Source organism: Silurus aristotelis (genome assembly GCF_946808225.1).
Source record: "Silurus aristotelis genome assembly, chromosome: 27".
NCBI classification, from domain to species: Eukaryota; Metazoa; Chordata; class Actinopteri; order Siluriformes; family Siluridae; genus Silurus; species Silurus aristotelis.
Genome location: NC_139600.1, coordinates 2,598,813 through 2,624,415, shown reverse-complemented (window position 1 = coordinate 2,624,415; position 25,603 = coordinate 2,598,813). Strand labels below are relative to the sequence as shown.

The 25,603-nt window shown below is 43.9% G+C and overlaps 2 protein-coding genes and 1 long non-coding RNA gene across 9 annotated transcripts in view; 2 read left to right on the top strand and 1 right to left on the bottom strand.

Annotated features, from left to right (window-relative positions):
• ccdc88ab (coiled-coil domain containing 88Ab) overlaps positions 1-9,399 on the top strand; it is a 59,834-nt gene extending 50,435 nt beyond the window's left edge. For 2 of the 6 annotated variants that reach the window (XM_083532275.1, XM_083532274.1), the window contains 6 exons: positions 755-796; positions 1,173-1,250; positions 2,389-2,577; positions 4,028-4,093; positions 4,544-4,701; positions 5,086-6,319. In XM_083532275.1, coding sequence (XP_083388401.1) covers positions 755-796; positions 1,173-1,250; positions 2,389-2,577; positions 4,028-4,093; positions 4,544-4,701; positions 5,086-5,865 — 1,313 coding nt within the window. In that variant the 3' untranslated portion in view covers positions 5,866-6,319. Of the gene's footprint in view, positions 1-754; positions 797-1,172; positions 1,251-2,388; positions 2,578-4,027; positions 4,094-4,543; positions 4,702-5,085; positions 6,320-8,280 lie in introns of those variants that run through there. The other 4 variants (XM_083532278.1, XM_083532279.1, XM_083532276.1 and 1 more) reach the window with 4 other exon arrangements.
• fhdc1 (FH2 domain containing 1) overlaps positions 1-25,603 on the bottom strand; it is a 106,059-nt gene that overhangs the window by 44,877 nt on the left and 35,579 nt on the right. The gene's annotated exons all lie outside the window — the stretch shown is intronic.
• Positions 12,008-18,257, top strand: LOC310721129. 2 transcript variants are annotated; one of them, XR_014531944.1, is made up of 3 exons: positions 12,014-12,095; positions 12,183-12,245; positions 17,638-18,257. It is a non-coding gene; the product is annotated as an uncharacterized lncRNA (long non-coding RNA). The 2 variants fall into 2 exon arrangements; XR_014531943.1 differs by lacking the exon at positions 12,183-12,245 and having other exon boundaries at positions 12,008-12,095.

Here is a 25,603-nt window from a genome sequence, read left to right as displayed (position 1 = left end):
AGCTGCCACTCTTGGGCCCTTGAGCAAGGCCCTTAACCCTCTATGCTCCGGGGGTCCCTTACAAGGGAAATATAAAGGTCCGTGACGTCGGAGTGACGTGGGGCCGCCTTCCCGTGGGCTCACCACCTGCAGGAGGGACCGCAAGGGACGGTGCTGTGAGGATTGGGCAGCAGCCGAAGGGCTGCTTAGACTGCTGCCCCCCCCGACCCGAATTACGGATAAGCGGGAGAAAATGAATGAATGAATATGAATATATATATATATAAATAACAGAAGGTGCAGCTCTACCTCTGCCATGTTAATCTGTATTCTACGTGACTTTTAGGACACGCCTCAGAACGCGTTCGAGAAACAGTTTAGCGAGTAAAACGTGTAAAATACTGGTCACAAATTCTTGGTCACTTTCTGAATTGAAAAAGGAGAGCGCATCTACTAATAATGATATAGAAATAAATCGCTTTTTACCGATGAGAACATGAACGTTTTTTTCAATCGATGCATCACATCGTTAACCTTTATGCCGACGCACCGATGCGAAAAGCTCCATCTTAATATGTAGGTGGGCTCATGTTTTTACATTTTCAGACCATTTCCTCGTTCCCTCTCAGAGCATTTCTAAGAAGGATTTTGATGCGTGTTGACGCTCGTGACGGTTCGTTTGCTTGTGCGATGGTTGGCGCTTACTTTTGCTTTCACTTGATTTGCCTTGTTTGTTTTTTTCCCCCTCTCTCTTTCCCTTCTTGGGTGCTGAAAGGGAGGAGAGCACAGCACAGCAATGTGCAAGGTTCCTCCAATGGTATGCCTTTAACTGAGGTTTTAGCAGAAGCCTCATCTTCTCAGGGGGGTCATCATCCTCCACGTGCGTTTGTTTTATTAAACGGTGCAATGCGACCCAAAGGTCATTAACGCCCTTAAAAGCAATCACTATTAAAGCCCAATTGCCCACTGAATTGCACCCTTTAATATTCATCTGTGTGTGTTTGTGTTTGTGTTGTTGTGCTGCAGCAAAACTCTAGAAAACTCACCTCTGTTGTCTCAATGGGATTTGTACATTTCACATATGCGAATGTGATGGAAATGCGTGTTTAGTGTGCGTCTGGTGTGTGTATATGTTAACATCACTGTGTTCTCTCCCTCATTTCTCCACCTCCATCGTTCCCTCGCTGACTCAGCACTAAAAAGGCTGCCCTTTATGAGGAACAGGTCCAAGGACAAAGACAAAGTGAAGGCCATTTATCGGCGTTCCATGTGTAAGAGTCGTGAGATCACAGCCTTCTCTCTCTCTCTCTCTCTCTCCTGCCGTCTCTATCGCCGTCCCTCCGCCGTTCCCCGTCCATCGTTCCCCCTTCCACCGTCCCCTTTTGCCGTCTCTCTCGCCGTCCCTGTCTACGTTTTAGACTTTAGTTTCTCTCCATTTGCTTCATCACAACCTCCTGAGTATATTTTACATCTATATTTTCATGTATTTCATGTATCTGTCGCTCTTTCTCGCTATCTTTCTCTTTATCTGTCTGTTGCTTTTTCTCAATCTCTCGTTCTATATTCTTCTCTCTCTTTACATTAATGCATAAGCATTATTTTTAACTTTTAGCAAAAAAGAGACCTAAAAGTCAAGTTTCTCTCTCCCGCTCTTTATCTATCTTTTTATTTCTCTCTCTCTCTCTCTCTCTCTCTCTCTCTCTCTCTCTCTCTCTCTCTCTCTCTCTCTCTCTCGCTCTCTCTCTCTCTCTCTCTCTCTCTCTCTCTCACACACACCCACGCACCCCCTTTGGTCTTCCTCACACAGTATACCAGACATGCTGGTGTTTTTACAGTGCATCAACCAAGTCTTGTTACAAAATCAGAAATGTAAAAAAAGATTATGGAATCATTTTTAATCAATATTATGGCCAAATGTTTGTGGATGTGCTTATTCTTGAACATCCCATTCCAAATGTATTCTTATAATTAAGCTCCACTCTTCTGGGAAGCTCTTCAACTAGATTTTGTGTGGATTTGTGGAGATTCATTCAACTACTAGGGTGTTTGTAAAGCCAGGTCCTGATGTAGTGAGGAAGCCTGGGGTGTGTGGAAAATTCATCCCAAAAGGTGCCCAGTCGTTTTGGAGCTCTTTAGTAGATCTTCCACTCCAATCCATGTAAAGAATATCTTCATTAAGCTGGAACAGGTTTGGGTCTGCTATTGCATGTGAAGAGAAAATTTCATGCTACTGCATGCAGAGACGACCTACACGTCTGAATGACGTTTTCACTTTCAGTTGTTTTCTTTTCATCTATTCATCCACTTTGTTTGCTCTGAGCATGTCATCTGTTTAGGTGCACTTATCCAAGCAGAGAAGATCCTGGTTCCTTACGGCACGCTCTGATAACGCTTCGATTTCCTTCTCAGCCATGAACGATCTCCTGCAGACTATGGCGCTGTCCGGTGCTGGTCAATGGAGTGGCAGTACAGATCACCTGGAGGCCCCTGAGGACCCCGTGTGTGCAGGCGGGAGCCAGCGAATGAAGGAGCTCGCGTACTCCACCACGGCCATCGATTACACCACCCTCAGCACCAAGCACAAGCTCAAGAACAAAGGTAGAGCTGGAGGCCCTCTTCATTCTTCATCCTCATGTGTAGTGTTGGTTGTGTTGTCTCGGGTTGTCTAAGGCGTACTGTTGTTGGAGGGCTTCTTTAGGTCTTGGGAATTTCCAACACTTTGGATTGTCTCAGATCAGTTTATCATGCTGTTATGATGGAATGTACACACACGATTTACACTCTGTAACGTTACTAGAAGTCATAGCTAGCGTGTTAGGCTATTTATATAGAGTAGCTTGCTCTCTAGTTGAACTTTATTATTACTTTATTATTAGAAGTAATGATTGGTGTCACAAGGAGTCAAGGTGCTGAAGGTGGGTGAGTTTAAATCCCTGTGTGAATCGCTGGGACAGAAGGGTATCTGCAAGAATGCAATTCAGACCTCCTATGTTGTATGGTTTTGAGACGAGGTGAGAGAGATGGTTTGGTCGTGTGTAGAAGAGGGACATATTGGTTAAAGAAAGTCAAATGGAAAAGATGAGGAACGCAGTGGATGTGGTGAGGGAAGACATGCAGGTGTTTGGGTTGAAACAGGACAGTGCGATATAGAGGACTATTCTACATATAAACAGTGTTCTGTATTGTTCGAAGATTTATTGTCACACTCTTGATGTCACTCAAATGAGAATGAGGTTCCCCTTTTGAGTCAAGGTTTCTTCCTCATAACATCTATGGGAGTTTTTCCTTGCCACAGTCGGCATGGCTGCTCATCAGGGATTAATGCACCTTAACTCAAAAAAATTCTGTAAAGCTGCTTTAAAACAATGTCTGTTGTGAAAAGTGCAATAGAAATAAAGTTGACGCCGCTGTGGCGACCTCTAATGGGAGCAATGTCAATGGGATATTATATGTCACTTTGCGGAAGACAAACAGGGGGTTGGCATAACTCGACCCTTCTTCGACATCCGTCTGATTTTTAATGTTCGAGTCACTGGTATTTGTAAGCTTTTTCATGAACATTGTACTAAAGCTGCTTCAAAGAATTGTATAGATTCTAAAGATACATTTTACCATCTTACATTTGAACCCTAATGTTCAAACCAGTGGCGGCAGTGGCAGGAAAATCAGTCCTCTCATTCATTTACATTTACTTCATTTGGCCAAAGCATCTATCAGCATTCACTTTACTCTAGCACAAGCCTGTGGTTCTGATCAAAGCTGAAGCGACCCAATTGAATATGTGTAAAAATGACTGAAAAGCAACTCATTAGCACCACCTAGTGAAAGGCTAACTGAATGAAACATCATATTCCAATTCACATAGATGATTAGAAATGACCTAAAAATGTAAAGTTCCTGAAAGTTTCTTAGTTCTTGTTCCTCCTGTATCTGGAACCAAACTTACAGTTCTCCCTCACTAACTGCATCTTTTGGTTGGCTGAAGAACCCTCGATTAGGCAAAGGTCTAAACCAGAACGACAGTGAAAGATTTTTTTTTTTTTTGCAGATAATGTCTCCTGCGAGGACGTCACTCCTACTTCTTCAGACGAGCAGAGTGCGGTTCGAGGCCAAGGTAATGAGTTAGCATGCATGCTATAAAAACTTTTAAAACCTTTACCTGGTTCAAGAGTGAGTGAATGTCTGATCTGTAAATTGTTGAGATGTTGATGCAAAAAGTGACGATATAATGGGATATAAGGAATAAGGTGTGTGTGTGAGAAAGACTAAGATTTTTTACAGCATGGAAGTTCTGTGAGCTTGTTTGTGTGTAAATGAACTTCCTGTATATCTTGAATGACAGGTGTCTCGTCCAATGATCAGTAAGTGTTCCATTTACAACTGTACCTCCCTTTTCCGTTTTGTCTGAATTGTCATTGTTTCCGGATTTGTTCATGTGCTTTGCACTTCTCGGCCACCGTAACATGCTCATGTATGTGATTTTATTTATTTACTTTTATAATCACTATTTCTCTTTCACATCAATGTCATCATGTGTGTCGATTTGCGTGATGTTGTGCGTCAGGTGCAGTGAACGGCAGTGCGAGTCGACCACACAGTGAGAGCAGTGGAGAGTTCAGCCTCAGCCTGGATGCCGAGGTCTGGTCCAGTGAGAGTAGCCCGGTTCAGAGATCATCTCAACACAACCACCAGAGGAGGAGGAGCAGCACTCACGCCAACGAGGTGCTTCACACTTCAGATATGGCGGCGATAATTGCTGAAAGTTGACCAATAAAAAAAATTAAGCTTTTTGTTTTTAGTTAATATAGTTCCTTATTTTTATTTACTAAATTATCATTTACAGGACGTATACTAAATATTAAAAATAAAACCAATAAGATCTGCATTGAGTAAATAATTAGTGTATATATAAGCTTATTATATACATTTATATATATATTTATATATAAGAATTGTCATCCAGGTTGCCAAGGTATCCAACAATCTATTAATGATCAACATTTTAATGTATTTTTGTTAATAAAATTAAAAGGTTTTTTTTTTTCTTAATCTTATTTACAACTTAGCTACAATTTAGGATTCCTTGTGTATCTGTGCTTCCTCCAGTCTGGCAGCCAAGACAATCTGAGTGCAGAGTCCCCACGCTTTTCCAGAGCGTCCGATCCTGTGCCGGAGGAGCGTCCCAAGGGGCGGGGAATCCTGCGGTCCGCCAGTGGGAAGGCCACGCTCAGCGAGCCCAGAGCGGGCCGTCCGAGTCTGCGCAAGGCGGAGAGCACTCGGGTGAAGGGTCCGAGTCAGCCGCGATTAGGCCTGAGTGCTCAGGCGAAAGCGACGTCCGTGTGCGAGCGCCTGGACGCCTCGTCGTCCTCCGCCGGCCTCCCTCGCGCCAGCAGTGTCATCTCTACAGCCGAGGGCAGCACGCGGCGCTCCAGCGTCCACGATATGCTGGCCAAGGACGCCCGCGAGCCGGTCTCCGTCGATCCGTCACCCTCGAAGACTCAAACCGCATCCAGTGAGTACCTAAAACCCAACCTGCCCAAATCGGCCAGCGTGCCCTGCGCGGGCCGCCTCCCGCACGCAGATGACTCTGAGCTGTCCACTCTGCAGGAGTTCTTAGGCCCATCCTTCACCGTAGATTCCGTCTTCCTGGACTCTATCTTTAGCGAGCCGGCGTTTTCCAGCAGCACCAGGAACCAGGCTTTCCTCTCGCTCAATACGTCTCTCGTTAGTAACATCAGCGGCCCGCCCCTCAAACCCAAACCCAATCACAATCAGCTGCAAGACGGCAAGGTAGACACACCGGGCCACGAAAACAATCCTGACCAATCAGCTCCCATGAGTTCAGAGGACAGTCAATCGCTGTGGTACGAATACGGCTGTGTGTAACGCGTGCGACTGCGTGACCTCATTTCCTGTCTGGTGATGGTCGAGCACCTGCATGAACGCTTCTTTTATCCGTTTTTTTTTTGGCTTTGTTGTGTTTGTTGCTGGCTCATCACCTCCCCCCTCACTCTCACCCTCGCTCTGGCTCTGTCCTTGGTCCTGATTATGTACAATCCCTCTGTTTTACTTTGTTGAATGTCTGCATGCGAATTATGTCTTACAATCACGTGTTTTTTTGTTAATATATACAATAATCATACTGCCATGATTATTCTATAAGTATCACAAAATGTTTTTTTTTTTTTCTTTTGTATCATTTCATTTATTTTTTTTTTTGCTAATTTATAATGTAAGCTCTGCCTCCATTTGCTTGTTCGTGGGGAAAAAAAGATCCAAAATACGAAGAGCTGAGACCTGATCTACTTTAATATTTAAATAAAGCAATTAGGCTTGTGGAGCACGTCCCATGATTCTCTTGTCTTCTCGAGATGATCTAAAGCACTAACCCATGATTCATTTCTTCTAACCTTTCCTGGCTGTTAATTGAGGGAGTTATTTTTTGGGGGGGCTTGGTATCTGGGACGTGGTGTTGCATAAACGGGTCTCTCGCAATCATTTCCGAGTCATTGTGTCACTTTTTTTCCCCCCCACCTCAGTCCTGTGATCCCATTTTGACTGCTTCAGCCAAAATGAAGGAAATGATGTATTGATTTTTTGTTTGGTGCAATTGAGCGGTCTCGAGGTTTACCCACAGGCAGGTGGCTTCACAGTCATTTCGCTGAAGACAGAAGGTCCTTAGATTTGCCGGTGCACACACGGATATCTTTTGAACCAATGTAAGGTTAAGTTATATATATATTTATCACAGGATCACTGAGCTGCCACTGCTGGGCCCTTGAGCAAGGCCCTCAACCCTCTGGATAAGGGTGTCTACCAATTTTTACAAATGTAAATGGTAACTCGGTGGTTGAGGCTCTGGGTTACTAATCGGAAAGTCAGGGAATCGAGCCCAGGTATCGCCAAGCTGCCACTTTTGGGGCCCTTGAGCAAGGACCTTAACCCTCTGTGCTCCAGGGGGTCTATATCATGGCCCACCCTGTGCTCTGAGCCCAGCTTTCTAACATCACTGGGATATACAAAGAATTTCACTACACAGTAATGTACATGTAGTAAGTATAGAGCACCTTTTATCCTTTGAATGTTCTATAAGGTTAAGAGACACTTCCAGACTTTCAACATTTCAATGCAAAAAAAATAGAAAACCAAGCGAACCGTAACGATTTTTTTTAATCTTTCATCCTTATATGTTTTTTCCCTAATGAACGAGCCAGTCGTGAAAGTAATGAGGAAAAACTTATACCTGAGATGGTATAAAAACCTTGACTCCAAAGGAAGGAAATGAATTTTCTTGGGATTTCCAGTCATTATAGTGCCAACATTTTTGAGGCTAATCATCATAACTGTTCATGGTGATTGCATCCCTGCTAAATTGTCTATCCAAATCCATCTTCCACTTCTAAAAATGTGCTGTTTCTAAAAAATTATAATTAGATTTATGAACTTTATAGAATTTCTGTTGTTGCTCTAATTCAAAAGATCCAACAGAATTACAGTTACTTCCCTCTATACAATGGCTATTTATACGAAATTATTCCAAGTTTTTATTATTTTGGTATATTACATCACACAGTTACAAAAGTTTGCGATGCCTGGCATTTCCAGTCATATGTGGTCCTTCCCCAAACAGTTCTGAAAAATCTGAGACACATAGTTAGTATAGGACGTCTTTGGATGGAGTAGCATGAAATCTACCTTTCACTTGACCTTGAAGATCCAAACCTGTTATAGCATCAAGCAACACACATGGGTTGGAAGATGTGGAAGATCTGCTATAGAACTCCAACCCTATTGAACACCTTTGTGATATGTTTTTCACACCGACTGCACCTCAGACTTCCTTCCTCACCACACCTACAACAGTACATGACTTTACTAACTACCTATGTGGCTGAATGACTCTTATACAAATCTCCACAAAATCTAGTGAAACATCTTCCCAGAAGAGTGGAGCTTATTATAAGGGCCACTAAATGTGGAATGGGATCCGAAAAAAAACAGCACATACCATATCTTTTTCTATGTAAGTGTAATATATATTTAAAGTTAAAAGGATAAAAGCAGCCAATCATGGAGCAGTATGCAGATTAAGATCATGTAAAACTCTATGTAGCGTCTTTTTGAAGGTTAAATTTTTTAATTTGATCGATGAAAAAAATAATTTCCGGGAAATATTAGGTTCATCCGTAAAACAAAGTTGGTGTGCAGTATTTCTTCCTGGCGATGTTTAGTCTGTACAGTTCCACCCATTTCCGTGGTGTTTTAATAACGTAACATTCGCCTACTTTTTGTTTCCCGCAGATGTGGAAACATCACGCGAACGCAGGAAAACTAAAAGCAGATCCGGAGAGCAGCATATCTCCTAAAGGGTGATTGTTTTCCCGAGCCGGGAAAAAGGGGCAAGAGTCCGGGTGCAGGAAGTGGGGGGAGGGGACGAAGGGGGAGAACAGATGTCCGAGCTGCACGCTCTTCGCTTCGTGGAGCTCGTGGGGGTTGAAGATGTATCACGAAGACGACGGCTACGCTCCTGAACACACTACATTCCCTCTTTCTTCACTGCGGTACTGCATGATGTTCTGATACCGTGTCTGGAAGCTCCTCCTGTATATATACACGTGTCTTCACCGCTTCCTCATACAGAAGCTCTGAACTTTTTTACGAAGAGCTTTACATCAGTCTTTTTTTTTTCTTTTTTTTTTTTCCTTGAATCAAGGAAATACAAGTGCTCCTGTTTTTTGTTGTGTTTTGCTTGAATCTCAATCATCTGCTGGTTTTCCTCTTTTTTAAAACCTGCATCCAGATTCGATTCAAACACAATCATCTACAAAGTGGATGAGAAATGTGAAGCACAAGGACAAAAAGAGTGTGTTCATATGTGTGTGTGGGTGTAGGACTACTGCTGCCATTCAGACCTGACTTTTGCCTAAATACGCATTTCATGTAAGAAAACGAGAAGCGTTGTCTGCTTTATTACACACGTTTCCACAATACAAAGCTGATTTCAGAAAACGTCCCAAAATACAGCCTTCTGTACCTTTATTCACCTCAAACCACATTCCCATAGTGTTCTTTGATTTGTACTAATCAAATATGGTCTAAACAAACAACAACAAAAAAGAAATGATGCTGGATTTGTTTTTCAGTCGTCCAAGAAAAGTACTGCCACAATGTTCTGAAATAAAAAAAGAAAAATATTCAGTTCATATCACAAATTATACGTAGTGCATTTTTTTTCTCAATCTCAACTGTTTTCCTTCGTCTTATAGTCAAATGTTTTATATATAGTTACATTTAAAGATGTCGACACAATGTTTAAAAAAATTTATGGCTTGTCATTTTTCTATTACTAAGAAATCGCGAAGCATAAACTCTCTGTACTGAAGATGTTGGTTTATCACCGAAATACACGTTGATATCATTTAACACGTCTCCTTTCACTGTAGCCACAACTGCACCTCCCACATACATCATCTCTAACAGAGGCATCGATAATGACCTCAGAATGTGTGCATTTTTTCCATGCATTATGGTTTTCCTGGGGATTTAAAATTAAGGTAAATTGTGTGTTTTTGTGCAGGAAAGAAAAAGTATAAACAGAAATGCTCACGACCTCCAAGTTTTCTAGAAAAGTCCGTCTTGTAAATGTCCTTGTAAGTGCGACCAAATCGATTTCTTCTCCTCCGTCAGCCATCAAGGAATGAAAAACGGCTATTTATTCCAGAGCTACAGAGGCGGGTTGTGAGCCTGAAAATGCCGACGTCATCGGAAGCCTGCTAGATGACCCCGGAGTCAGTACATACCATTTCATCCCAACGCAGGTTTGTAAAATGGAATCTTTGATACATTAAGACACTCTGCAAAGTTCAAGTAATGAACAAACAGATCAGAGAGCAGGAAACCAATTTGTTATCAAAAAGAGCAATCAAAAAACGAGGCTTGGAGCATCAAGAGAGCAGGAACAAACACTGAAAACAGAGCAGATAGATAGAAAAGCCTTTACTTGTCACATGTCATAGGAAGCTGCGGTCACAGCACAGGATAAACAATAATACAGTGCCCATGGAGGGTTAAGGGCCTTGCTTAAGGGCCCAAAGAGTGACAGCTGGATGATACCGGGGGCTTGAACACCCCATCTTCTGATTAGTAACCAAGAGCCTTAACTGCTGAGCTACCACTGCCCAGACAGACAGACAGACAGACAGACAGACAGACAGACAGACAGACAGACAGACAGACAGACAGACAGACAGACAGACAGATAGATAGATAGATAGATAGATAGATAGATAGATAGATAGATACTAGCAAACATATACTTAGTATAATATTCAGGTGGTCCCTTACGAGGGAAATATCAAGGTCCGTGACGTCGGAGTGATGTGGGGCCGCCTTCCCGTGGGCTCACCACCTGCAGGAGGGACCGTAAGGGACGGTGCTGTGAGGATTGGGCAGCAGTCTTAGACTGCTACACACAGTGTATATACAGATGATATGTAGAGATCAGGACATGTCATGTGGCATTGTGGGTAGTGTAGTCTGTGGTTTCCATGTTCGTATGCAACATGTATTTTATGCGCTTTTTACTTTCGATTCCAAAATCTAGTAAAACATCTACCTATTGTTGTTGAATTGCTGCATTTCGTTCGACTCATTAGCAATCGATCAGAGTATTTGTGAGGTTAAATCAGACAGTGATAAATATCAATCTTTTTTTCTGTTTTTTTTTTTCCACAGCAGAACCTCCACTCTCTCTCTCTCTCTCTCTCTCTCTCTCTCTCTCTCTCTCGCTCTCTCTCTTTCTCTCTCTCTCTTTTTCTCACTCACTCCATCTGTCTTTTTCTCTCTCTCTCTCTCTCTCTCTCTACCTCCAACTCTCTCTCTCTCTCTCTCTCTCTCTCTCTCTCTCTCCCTCCATCTCTCTCTCTCTCTCTCTCTCTCTCTTTCTCTCTCCCTACATCTCTCTCAAAAGTACACACATCCTTCACTTAAGTGGTAGATGTTTTAAAATACTTGGGTAACAGTTAAAATACTGACTAAGTAGCCATTATTACTACCTGTTTTAGTGTCACGCTGGCAAACTGGTCGTCAATCATATTAATATTAGGGCCGTCAATCAATTAAAATCTTTAATCGCGATTAATCGCACGATTGTCGCGAGGTAACTCACGATTAATCGTAACTTAATCGCCCATTTGTATCTGTTTTAAATGTACCTTAAATTAATACCTCCAATCTTTTTTATACTCTAATCAACATGGACAAATATTGATTGAAGACAAAACGTTTTAAATGACGTCAATCATCAGGACAACAAACGAAACCTTTGCTATGTTTCCACACGGACGCTTAATGAGGTGAGACCGGAGAAACCGTACATCATAACTTTCATAACGATTACATAATCAGATAATCTTCTTATTCGATGTGAATTGGTTTGTTATTGTTAATTAAATAATAAAATAAGATAAAAAAATAAATGTTGCAATCAATTGACAGTTTGATGTATCTGTATTATCACGTGAAATATATGACTTACCAGTAATAATAATTATTATAATTATTATGGTATCAATAGATATTAATATCTAAATCCATAATAAAAATTATGATAAAGTTCCATTTGTTTTCCTGATGATTTACGTCATTTAAAACACCATAATTATTAAAAACATTTACAAGAATATTTTGTCTTCATGCTCGGTTCGGTTTCACTAATAATAAACATACATTTGCATAAAGCATCCAGAAATCCATGTCTATGTTGACTAGAGTATTAAAAACTTAAAAAGTATTACTTTAAGGTCAGATACAAATGTGCAATTAAGATTAAATATTGTAATTGATTAATTACCCAAGTTAATAAATTAATTCATTGTTTAATTGTCACATCTTCTTGAGCTCTTAGGTGCTAAAGCAGAATACACTTTTGAATTGATTTTATATATATATATATATTTTATATTAATGTATATTTCATAATTTATATATTAATTTATATACATTTTAAATCAACCCCCCCTCTTCCTCGCCCATTTGACGCGCATGCGCACTCACACGCCGTATCCCCCTGCTACCCTGAGACCCCTGTGCGCTCTGAGGAAACTTCAGCGTCTGAGGTAAAGAACGTTAATCTTTTACCTGCTGATACATTTTTTACTTTCACTACACGTTATTAATGCGATTATATTATATAATCTGTGTAGTTTAGTGTCACCCTGTGATCCGGGTAATTTTACCTCAGAAATTATAGTAGCAGTATCACACAGGTAACAGTTCATTTCCAATTCAAAGTGTGTTTTTTTACAAGTACATTTTCTTTAATTATTTAGGTTTTTTACAATATTAAATTTTAAAAGATATTTATTTTTTATTGTAAGCTTTTTACAATTTTTTACTACATTGTTACATTATCCTCATTATACCGAGCTGCTTCTCCTTTTGGCTTCTCCCATTAGAGGGCGCCACAGCGCATCATCCGTCTCCATACCCCCCTGTCTTCTACATCTGCTTCTTTCAAACCAACTACCTGCATGTCTTCCCTCACCACATCCATAAACCTCCTCCTTGGTCTTCCTCTTTTCCTCCTTCCTGGTGGCTCCATTCTCAGCATTCTCCTACTGATATACCCCATGTCCCTCCTCTGCACATGTCCAAACCATCTAAATCTCACCTCCCTCACCTCGTCTCCAAAACGTCCTTCATGCGCTGTCCCTCTAATAAACTCATTTCTAATCCTGTCTACCCCCCCCCCACACCCACACACACCCACACTACCAACACTTTCAACACGTATTACCAACACCAACACTACCTACACTACCAACACAAATAATTAATTCTGTTAAATCTGCTTTTCTATTGTGAAAAGCGCTATAGAAATAAACTTGACTTGACAAATACTATTCCCAACACTATCAATGCAAACACAAATACTACAAACACCCCCAAAATCCACAATCTACTCACTCACACTACCAGCACAAATACAATCAAATACAATATCAAAACAAATACAGGCAAACACCTTCTACCGTACACGAATACTATCCCCAACACTACAAACACAAGTACTCCCAACACCCACAATACTAACACAAATACTACAAACACCTACACTAGTAAACCAAATACTATCCCATATACTACCACACTACTTTTGGTAGTGTGGGTGTTTGTAGCGTATGTTTTTTTTGTAGTATTTTGTTGGTATTTCTGTTGGTTTTGTGGGTGTTGGAAGTATTTGTTAGTGGTGATGGTTTTAATAATGTGGGTGTTGGTAGTAATTCTGTTGGTAGTATTTGTGTTAATAGAATTTTGGATAGTAGTGTTTGTTGCTCGAGTGGTTGTTTGTAGTTTTTTTGTTAGTTGTGTAGGTGTTGGTAGTATTTGTATTGGTAACTTGGCTGTTGGTAGTATTTGTTTTGATAGTGTAGATGTTGGTAGTGCAGGTTTTGGTTATATTTCTATAGGTGATGTTTGTGTTGGTATTGTGGCTGGTAGTGTAGGTATTGCTTGTATTTGTGTTGGTAGTGTAGGTGTGTAGTTTTTGTGTTGGTAGTATTTGTGTTGGTAGTGTGGGTGTTGGCCTTTCTATAAGGAAAAGATCGAGACCTCTGCATAAGATTCTTGTAAGCTTTACATCTCTTCACTACTCAACCCACCTGCTTCACCTGCTTCATGCTCCCTGACTGCTGAAGACTTTGCCTCCTTCTACGATTAAAAGATTGAGGAAATCTGCCAAACCTTCACTTCCTCCCCGACTATGCCATTACTTCACAGAGAGGAATTCTTTACTTCTACATTGTCAAATTTCTTAACATCTGCAAAAAAAAAAGATACTGCAGATCATCTATTCTTGCAATCTCATCACCTGCCCGCTGGATCCAATCCCTTTAACTACGCTCCAGATCGTCTCGCAAGACCTCCTGCCTTTCATCCCCACGTTCATCAACAGGTCCTTAGCGTCTGGCCATGTGCCAACTACCTTTAAGCAAGAGAGGGTTATTCCCATTTTAAAGAAAACTGCATAGACATCAACAACTACAGACCGGTATCACTACTCATTCTAAAACTCCAGAACACTGTGTTTGACCAACTGATTGTCTATCTCTCAAAGAAACCAGCTTCGTGATCCCAAACAGTCTGGCTTTGAAGCGGCACATTCCACAGAGACTAGCTGTCTCTGAGAAACTACATGCTGCTCGATCAACCAGGCTGTCATCTGTACTCGTCCTCCTCGACCTTTCAGCAGCATGCGACACTTTCTGCCCTCAGGAGCCTCGGTATCCACGGAGCAGCATGGGAATGTTTTTTTTCCTACCTGGAAGGTCATTCATACCAGGTAACAAGGAGGGTGTCCACATCTGCCAGACGCAGACTCCACTGGTGTCCCATAAGGCCCAGTACTTGGTCCTCTCCTTTTTTCCCCTCTATATTCACTCTCTTGAAGTCGTATCCTTACATGGGTTTTCTTACCACTGTTTAGCTGATGACACTCAACTTATCTTCTCCTTCCCCCCCTTCGGATATCGCCGCTTCGGATCAGATCTCGGCATGCCCGGCAGACACATCTTTGTGGATGAGTGCTCATCGACTAAACCCCAACCCCAGCAAAACCTGGTCATTCCAGGTGATTCATTTCCAGCTCAGGATCTCAGAATAATTCTTCATAACTCTCTGCTTTTCCCTTTTAGCCACCACTCGACGACCTTGGAGTCACTATGGACAATCAACTGTCCTTTTCCTCATATGTTGCAAATGTGACTTGTTCTTGTCGGTTCCTTCTTTACATCATCAGGAGGATTTCACCATTTCTGTCCCCACAGGCTGCTTATCCACTGCAAATGATCCAAAACGCCGCTGCGCAACTTTTCAGCCTGTCCACGCCACCCCGCTGCTGCGCTCCTCCGCTGGCTTACGGTAGTTGCACGAATTCATTTCAAAACACTGATGCTTGCCTTCAAAGCTACAAATGGACCAGAGACCTCATCACTCTTGCACTGTTTGGATGGTACCACCTTCTCTCAGGGGGAAATGGTAAATATACTTCAAGGCTCTTCTCTGTTCTGGCACTGAGGTGGTGGAATGAACTTCCCCTAGATGTCCGATCAGTGGAGTCCCTGGTTATCTTCAAGCGACGGGTAAAGACCTACCACTTCCTGAAACACTCAAACTAACACCACCCGGTTTGCTTTCTTTTACAAGGAAAAAAAAAAATCTCGACAGATTTATTCATTGCTCAACTTAATGCAGTTTTGTACGTCTGCTAAATGCCACACTTGTATATGCAAATGTTGGTAGGGTGGTATGTAGTATTTTTGGTTTGGTACTGTTGGTGTTTTATTTGTTGCTTGTAATTGTTTTGGTATTGTGGGTGTTTGTAGTATTTGATTTTGTAATGTAATGTAGTGTAGGTAATAATAGTATTTGTGTTGCTAGTTTTTAATTTGCTCCTGTGGGTATTGGTAGCATTTGTGATGGATGTATTTTTATTTGTGGTATTTTTTTTTGGTAGTGTGGGTTTAGCAGTATTTGTGTTGGTAGATTTTTTTGTTAATGTGTGTGTTGGTGATATGTCTTGGTAGTATTTGTGTTGCTAGTGTGGTTGTTGGTAGTATTTGTGTTAATGGTGATGTTGGTTGAGTGGGTGTTAGTAATTTGTCGGTAGAATTTTGTTTCGTAGTGTGTTGGTGATATTTGTCTTGGTAGTGTAGGTGTTGGTATTAAGGGTGTTTGTTTTTGTTGGTAGTAATTGGTAATGTGGGTGTTAATTAAACGAATAGAACAATGAATTACTTGTTCATTTTAAGAAACCGGTCTTATTGTTGTATGTATTATTGCTCTTTAATAAAGAAAAAGTACTTATGATTGCTTGATTAATCAATGGAATACTCGATTACTAAAATAATCGATAGCAGCAGCCCTTGGTAGTTGGTAGTGTTTTGTGTTGGTAGTAGAGGTGTATTTAGTATTTGTTTGTTATATTTTTGTTGTGTGGGAGTTGGTAGTATTTGTGTTTGTATTATGGGTATTGGTAGTATTTGTGTTGGTATTGAGGATGTTGGTGTAGATTGTAGGTGTTTGTGTGGTTGTATTATGTTAGTTGTAAATGTTGGTAGTACTTTTGTTGGTGTAGATGTTGGTGGTATTGTTAGTGTTTGTGTGGTTGTAGTATGTTAGTAAATGTTGGTATTGAGTGTTGGTAGAACTGGTTAGCTTTGTGGGTGTTAGTTGTATTTGTTGGTAGTGTGTTGGTATTGAGGATGGTGGTATTGTAGATCTATCTATCTATCTATCTATCTGAAGTTAATATATATACAGTATCTTTCAAAAGAAAATAACTGGCAGCAAAAGTAAGTACACCCTCAGTAATAACCGCTGTATGTCATGTATTTGTGCAAAGCCACACGTCCTCTTCATCATGTTCATGTTTTTGGCTGCATGACAGAATCATACAAATGTGTGTGTCTTGTATTAGAGTAGTTAAAATCTGGTGCTTTGGGTTCAATTCTCTCAAACTGACCACTGGATGTTCAACATGGTACCTCATGGTAAAGACTCTGAGGATTTGAGAATTAGAATTGTTGTTTTTCTCTATGATGGTCTTGTCTATAAGATCAGTAACATCCTGAAACTGAGTTAAAGTACAGTGTTTAGGGTCATACAGAGGTTTTCTAAGATGGGTTGCACTCAGACCTCACAAGGGTTCATTAAATAAGTTGCGTCCTCGTGCTGTACAGAAGAACAGAAGCACGAGTGCTGCAGCATTGATTTACGTTGCAGAAGCTGATGGTCTGCGTGCTGAGATCGTACGCCGCACACTGCAACAAGTTGGTTTACTGGCTGTCGTCCGAGGAGGAGGCGTCTTCTGAAGCTGCTCACAAAGTCTGCAAACAGTTTGCTGACCTGTCCAAGATCATGAATTACTGGAACCATGTCCTGTGGTCTGATGAGACGAAGATAAACTTGTTTGGCCTAGATGGTGTCCAAGCATGTGTGGTGATGCCCTGGTGAGGAGAACCAAGAAAATTGTGTCTTGCCTACAGTCAAGCATGGTGGTGGTGGTGGCGGCGGCATCATGGTCTGGGGCTGCATAAGTGCTGTTGGTACTGTGGAGCTGCGGTTCATTGAGGGAAACATGCAGCTCTGGTGAAGTCCATGCCCACAAAAGTGAGGGCAGTGCTGGATAATGATAGTGCTCACACAAAATACACAATTTATACACAGTTTCGACATGTTCTCTTGGGATGTACTCACTATTGTTGCCAGTTATTTAGACGATAATTACTTATTTTCAGAGGACAGTAAATCTGTACCGCTGTACAAGCTGCATATTGACTAATCTAGAAAATAAAGGTGAATATATTTGATATATGTTCAAAGGGACAATAATAAAATAGTTGCTGAAATGTGAGGTGAACCCTGTGCTCACGTTCCTGAGATACTGTGTGTCAAAACAAGAAGCTTTTATTGTCATTTCAACCACATAGAGTCGATTCAGTACTCGTCACATCGTTAAAGTGCAACACAAAAGACAGTGTAGAACCTCCACAAGGCACAAAATACCGTTGACCAATAAACCTACAGTATGTTATACAATACAATGTGTGAAAGAGAGAACTATAAACAAGTGTTCTTGTAAACTGTGTGTGTATGCAGACCCACAGTTCTGGATCTGTTCTCTGGTCGAGGAGAGAACGTGGTGTGTGACGGCTCGGTGGTGTCTGATTCCAGCGTGCTTCCTTCAGCGCTTCACTGTGTGTAAAAGAGTCTCGGCTTCTCATCAGGAGAATGTGAAGCAGAAGCAGGATGTGAAGATCTCACCTTCTGGAGCGCTGAACATCTTACATTCACACTTGTCCAGCCGTCACATGTCTGTAAACTAATCCAAACTGTAACGTGTTCACTGTCACCGTTTATGTCCAGGGTTCTACTGATGTTTTTATCAGCATGTGATTCTGTGATTCAGGTGAAACTTTGGTCTGCTGTGTGTCTGCTGTTTACTTCAGATCAGAGATGTGTGTCTGGGGTCCAAACTACACGCCATGATTTCACGTGTGGATCAAAAAGCAGTCATGAGAAACTTCACTGCACTTTACTGAGATTCAGCAGTTCAGATTCTTTTTACAATCAAAAATCAAAATTTCTTGTGTAACAGAACTTCAGCCTGATCTCCCAAATTCATCCGATTTGTTTCAGAAGAATTCACACTTCAATGTATGTTTATATATGATATTATATATAAATATAAACAGGTCTGGTGCGGCCTTTTAAATCTGTGTTTTCTCACCTATTCACGTCCACTGCTGTTCCACTCCTCTGCACTAGGGGGCGTGTGTCCCTTAAAGTCAGACCCTAAACACTGTCTCACTACTGCACACTTGCAGAACCAGCAGAAGAGGAGATCATCACCCAGAGCATCTCTCTCTGGACATTACTAACAGATCAAACGTACCAACAATGACGTGGAAGTGACCTTCAGCCACGCGCGCTCATTTTCATCCCCTTCAAGAGCTCATCTGATCAACTTCCCTTGAAAAAGTGATCACAGTGTAATGATCTACTGATTTAGTGATTCCTTCGTGAGGGGTGTTAGTGAGGGAATGTCGGTGAGGACGTGTTTAATAACAGAACTGATAGATGATGACTTGGTCACGTGTTAGGACACTAAACAATGACTCTGTTAGTGAGCGTGTGTTCTGATTAACATACAGCTGAAATATATAATAAACTAATCTGTGTTTAAGACAAAGTGACACCAGTGCTGAATCTCCTGAGCATTAAACATTTAGACACATAAACAAACCTTCAGTGTCTTAAGTTTTCAACAGGATACACACTTTTTAGACCACCACAAACCACACACACTAACACTGCTGATGTGCAGGTGGAAGTCTGGAATGGGTGGAGTCTCTGATGTCACAATGATTGACAAAAGATTTGGGTGTTTAAAGAAAAAAAAGTTTATTAAAAAAGTTTATTTTAGAAGATAAACACGGCCCAGAGAGCAGGTCTTCACGCAGGACTCAGTGGCTCAGTGGTAAGAGCCGTGCCTCTAGTGTGAGAGGTTCTCGGTTTGAATCCGACCAAGTCTCTGCCCTCTCTCTCTCTCTCTGTGCTGTCACTCTCTCTCTGCGTAAAAGGTAAGTAAGTTAATGGGAGTAAGTGGTACTAGAGTATATGGTAGATGGGTGGAGGAGGAGTAGCTGATAGGTGGGACAGGAGGGAGAGTAGATGGAAGGGGCAGCAGTAAGTAGGTGGTGGAAGATTAGATGAGAGAGGAAGAGGACAGGACAAGGTGGGTGGTAGGGTTGGCCAGCCAGGGAGGAGGAGAATAAGAAGACAGGACAAGGTGGGTGGTTGGGTTGGCCAGCCAGGGAGGAGGAGAATAAGAAGACAGGACAAGGTGGGTGGTTGGGTTGGCCAGCCAGGGAGGAGGAGAATAAGAAGACAGGACAAGGTGGGTGGTTGGGTTGGCCAGCCAGGGAGGAGGAGAATAAGAAGACAGGACAAGGTGGGTGGTTGGGTTGGCCAGCCAGCCAGGGAGGAGGAGAATAAGAAGACAGGACAAGGTGGGTGGTTGGGTTGGCCAGCCAGCCAGGGAGGAGGAGAATAAGAAGACAGGACAAGGTGGGTGGGTGGTTGGGTTGGCCAGCCAGCCAGGGAGGAGGAGAATAAGAAGACAGGACAAGGTGGGTGGGTGGGTGGTTGGGTTGGCCAGCCAGCCAGGGAGGAGGAGAATAAGAAGACAGGACAAGGTGGGTGGGTGGGTGGTTGGGTTGGCCAGCCAGCCAGGGAGGAGGAGAATAAGAAGACAGGACAAGGTGGGTTGGCCAGCCAGCCAGGGAGGAGGAGAATAAGAAGACAGGACAAGGTGGGTTGGCCAGCCAGCCAGGGAGGAGGAGAATAAGTAGAAGACAGGACAAGGTGGGTGGTTGGGTTGGCCAGCCAGCCAGGGAGGAGGAGAATAAGTAGAAGACAGGACAAGGTGGGTGGGTGGGTTGGCCAGCCAGCCAGGGAGGAGGAGAATAAGTAGAAGACAGGACAAGGTGGGTGGGTGGGTTGGCCAGCCAGCCAGGGAGGAGGAGAATAAGTAGAAGACAGGACAAGGTGGGTGGGTGGGTTGGCCAGCCAGCCAGGGAGGAGGAGAATAAGTAGAAGACAGGACAAGGTGGGTTGGCCAGCCAGCCAGGGAGGAGGAGAATAAGTAGAAGACAGGACAAGGTGGGTGGGCCGGCCAGCCAGGGAGGAGGAGAAGAAGAAGAAGAAGAAGACAGGACAAGGTGGGTGGGCCGGCCAGCCAGGGAGGAGGAGAAGAAGAAGAAGAAGAAGACAGGACAAGGTGGGTGGGCCGGCCAGCCAGGGAGGAGGAGAAGAAGAAGAAGAAGAAGACAGGACAAGGTGGGTGGGCCGGCCAGCCAGGGAGGAGGAGAAGAAGAAGACAGGACAAGGTGGGTGGGCCGGCCAGCCAGGGAGGAGGAGAAGAAGAAGAAGAAGAAGACAGGACAAGGTGGGTGGGCCGGCCAGCCAGGGAGGAGGAGAAGAAGAAGAAGAAGAAGACAGGACAAGGTGGGTGGGCCGGCCAGCCAGGGAGGAGGAGAAGAAGAAGAAGAAGAAGACAGGACAAGGTGGGTGGGTGGGTTGGCCAGCCAGGGAGGAGGAGAAGAAGAAGAAGAAGAAGACAGGACAAGGTGGGTGGGTGGGTTGGCCAGCCAGGGAGGAGGAGAAGAAGAAGAAGAAGAAGACAGGACAAGGTGGGTGGGTGGGTTGGCCAGCCAGGGAGGAGGAGAAGAAGAAGAAGACAGGACAAGGTGGGTGGGTGGGTTGGCCAGCCAGGGAGGAGGAGAAGAAGAAGAAGACAGGACAAGGTGGGTGGGTGGGTTGGCCAGCCAGGGAGGAGGAGAAGAAGAAGAAGACAGGACAAGGTGGGTGGGTGGGTTGGCCAGCCAGGGAGGAGGAGAAGAAGAAGAAGAAGACAGGACAAGGTGGGTGGGTGGGTTGGCCAGCCAGGGAGGAGGAGAAGAAGAAGAAGACAGGACAAGGTGGGTGGGCCGGCTGGCTAGAGTGGAGTAGGGGACAGAGTGGGACAGAGTGGGACAGAGTGGGACAGAGTGGGGCGGGTGGGCGGGCAGGCCAGTGAGGAGTAGGAGACGAAGACCGGACAGAGTGGGTTGGCTGGTGAGGAAGCAGACAGGAGTAGGTGGGTGGGAAGACTGGAGGTAGATGGATGGGCTGGAGAGTAGAAGGAGACACCAGCCTTTTTGAAGTAGAAGAAAGGGTGGACCAGGGACCCCCCCTTGTCCTTTCAGTCTCCATCATCTCACCTTTCGCCAGCCAGCCAGCCAGCCAGCCTTGTCTTCTACTCCTACTCCACCACACTGGCCAGCCAGCCCACCCATCCACTCTGTCCTGTCTTCTACCCCTCCTCCTCCTCACTGGCCAGCCAGCCCACCCATCCACTCTGTCCTGTCTTCTACCCCTCCTCCTCCACACTGGCCAGCCAGCCCATCCACTCTGTCTGGTCTTCTACCTCTCCTCCTCCTCACTGGCCAGCCAGCCCACCCACTCTGCCTGGTCTTCTACCTCTCCTCCTCCTCACTGGCCAGCCAGCCCACCCACTCTGCCTGGTCTTCTACCTCTCCTCCTCCTCACTGGCCAGCCAGCCCACCCACTCTTTCTTGTCTTCTACCTCTCCTCCTCCTCACTAGCCAGCCAGGCCACCCACTCTTTCTTGTCTTCTACCTCTCCTCCTCCTCACTGGCCAGCCAGCCCACCCACTCTGTCCTGTCTTCTACCCCTCCTCCTCCACACTGGCCAGCCAGCCCACCCACTCTGTCCGGTCTTCTACCTCTCCTCCTCCTCCTCACTGGCCAGCCAGCCTACCCATCCACTCTGTCCGGTCTTCTACCTCTCCTCCTCCTCCTCACTGGCCAGCCAGCCTACCCATCCACTCTGTCCGGTCTTCTACCTCTCCTCCTCCTCCTCACTGGCCAGCCAGCCCACCCACTCTGTCTGGTCTTCTACCTCTCCTCCTCCTCACTGGCCAGCCAGCCCACCCACTCTGCCTGGTCTTCTACCTCTCCTCCTCCTCACTGGCCAGCCAGCCCACCCACTCTGCCTGGTCTTCTACCTCTCCTCCTCCTCACTGGCCAGCCAGCCCACCCACTCTTTCTTGTCTTCTACCTCTCCTCCTCCTCACTAGCCAGCCAGGCCACCCACTCTTTCTTGTCTTCTACCTCTCCTCCTCCTCACTGGCCAGCCAGCCCACCCACTCTGTCCTGTCTTCTACCCCTCCTCCTCCACACTGGCCAGCCAGCCCACCCACTCTGTCCGGTCTTCTACCTCTCCTCCTCCTCCTCACTGGCCAGCCAGCCTACCCATCCACTCTGTCCGGTCTTCTACCTCTCCTCCTCCTCCTCACTGGCCAGCCAGCCTACCCATCCACTCTGTCCGGTCTTCTACCTCTCCTCCTCCTCCTCACTGGCCAGCCAGCCCACCCACTCTGTCTGGTCTTCTACCTCTCCTCCTCCTCACTGGCCAGCCAGCCCACCCACTCTGCCTGGTCTTCTACCTCTCCTCCTCCTCACTGGCCAGCCAGCCCACCCACTCTGCCTGGTCTTCTACCTCTCCTCCTCCTCACTGGCCAGCCAGCCCACCCACTCTTTCTTGTCTTCTACCTCTCCTCCTCCTCACTAGCCAGCCAGGCCACCCACTCTTTCTTGTCTTCTACCTCTCCTCCTCCTCACTGGCCAGCCAGCCCACCCACTCTTTCTTGTCTTCTACCTCTCCTCCTCCTCACTGGCCAGCCAGCCCACCCACTCTGTCCTGTCTTCTACCTTTCCTCCTCCCTGGTCTGCCAGCCAGCCCAACCACCTAGTCCTGTCTTCTTCTTTTCTCATCTAATCTTCCACCACCTACTTACTCCTGCCGTCTGTTCTTCTTCCTGACCCCCCCACTACCTACTCTCCCTCATTCACCCACCGGCTTCTGCCTCTTCCATCTACTGTCCCTTCTGTCCCCCAACCTATCATCTACTCCTCCTCCACCCATCTACTCTTGTACCACTTACTCCCATTTACTTACTTACCTTTTACTCAGAGAGAGAGCGAGAGAGAGAGAGAGCAGAGACTTGGTCGGATTCAAACCGAGAACCTCTCACACTAGAGGTACGGCTCTTACCACTGAGCCACTGAGTCCTGCGTGAAGCACCTCCTCTCTGTGCCGTGTTTATCTTCTAAAATAAACTCAGGCATTTCTTTAAACACCCAAATCTTTTGTCAATCATTGTGACATCAGAGATTTCACCCATTCCAGACTTCCACCTGCACCTCAGCAGTGTTAGTGTGTGTGGTTTGTGGTGGTCTAAAAAGTGTGTATCCTGTTGAAAACTTGAGACACTAAAGGTTTGTTCATGTGTCTAAATGTTTAATGCTCAGGAGATTCAGCACTGGTGTCACTTTGTCTTAAAAACAGATTAGTTTATTATATATTTCAGCTGTATGTTAATCGGAACACACGCTCACTAACAGAGTCATTGTTTAGTGTCCTAACACGTGACCAAGTCATCATCTATCAGTTCTGTTATTAAACACGTCCTCACCGACATTCCCTCACTAACACCCCTCACGAGGAATCACTAAACCAGTAGATCATTACACTGTGATCACTTTTTCAAGGGAAGTTGATCAGATGAGCTCTTGAAGGGGATGAAAATGAGCGCGCGTGGCTAAAGGTCGCTTCCACGTCATTGTTGGAACGTTTGATCTGTTAGTAATGTCCAGAGAGAGATGCTCTGGGTGATGATCTCCTCTTCTGCTGGTTCTGTAAGTGTCCAGTAGTGAGACAGTGTTTAGGGTCTGACTCTGAAGGACACACGCCCCCTGGTGCAGAGGAGCGGAACAGCAGTGTAAGTGAACAGGTGAGAAAATACACATTTAAAAGGCCACACCAGTGAAGTGCAGTGAAGTTTCTCATGACTGCTTTTTGATCCACATATGAAATCATGGCGTGTAGTTTGGACCCCAGACACACGTCTCTGATCTGAAGTAAACAGCAGACACACAGCAGACCAAAGTTTCACCTGAATCACAGAATCACATGCTGATAAAAACATCATTACCCTGGACATAAACGGTGACAATGAACACGTTACAGTTTGGATTAGTTTACAGACACGTGACGGCTGGACAGGTGTGAATGTAAGATGTGCAGCGCTCCAGAAGGTGAGATCTTCACATCCTGCTTGCGATTCTCGTTCTCCTGATGAGAAGCTAAAACTCTTTTACACACAGTGAAGCGCTGAAGGAAGCACGCTGGAATCAGACACCACCGAGCCGTCACACACCACGTTCTCTCCTCGACCAGGGAACAGATCCAGGACTGTGGGTCTGCATACACACACGCGCACACACACACACACACACACACGTTGCCAATCAATTAAAATATTTAATCATGATTAATTGCATAGTCATTACTAAACTTGTAATCAATCGCAAATGAATTTATTTCTGTTGTAAATGTACCTTAACTTTAAAATGTTTCTTCTTTTTAATACACTAATCAACATGTGTATGTACCACTGTATGTTTATCAGTGAAACTATACTCCAGATACACAGAGCATGAAAACAATATTTGTGTAAATGTTGTACAGTAATTGTTTTAAATTAAGTAAACTATCAGGATATGAAACTTTTACTCTGTTTCCACACGGTCGCTGTTAATCGGCGGAAGTTTTGAATCGTAGTGGATTTTGGTGCTCGATTTGAGACTCGGCTGGGTTTTATTTTCTTTTATTTCTGAGTAAAGAAAAGATGTTGTGAATAAATGTGTGCTACATTGAAGTTTTTTATTTCACCTCATTTTTAAATAATAACAGAAACACTTATTAATTGTGCGTTAATAAAATCAGTGCTGCTGAAATAAATATGGGTTAATGGATCAAGGTTAACAGTCAAAAAAGAAAAAAATCCATCAATCCATCCAAAACATTATGAGCTGTGAAGTGAATAACACTGATTACCGTATTTTTCGGACTATAAGCCGCTACTTTTATCCCACGTTTTAAACCCCGCGGCTTAAACAACGAAGCGGCTAATTTATGAATTTTCGGGATCATTGAGGTTGTTCTGTAAGAGATAGACAGACAGTTGGTTAAAAAAACAGTCCACAGTTTTAGAAAAGAAAGGAGAGACGTGATACCAGTCTGTAGTTTTAATCTCTGATGGATCCAGAGCAGGTTTCTTCAAGATGGGAATGAGCCTTGCTTGCTGGAAGGTAGTTGGCAGATCTTGTGTGATGGTCTAAAGCGTAGTTGAAAGGATTGGATCCAGAGAGCTGTACACACCTGGAAAAAAAAAATCAAAGAAAAACTTAAACCGAAATAAAATTGAATTTTATGTCTAATTGCAGAACTACAGTGCCTTGCAAAAGTTTTGACCCCCCCTTGGCGTTTTTCCTATTTTGTTGTCCTACAACCTGGAATTAAAATGGATTTTTTGGGGGTTTGTATCATTTGATTTACACAACATGCCTACCACTTTGAAGATGCAAAATATTTTTTATTGTGAAACAAACAAGAAATAAGACAAAAAAACAGAAAACTTGAGCGTGCATAACTATTC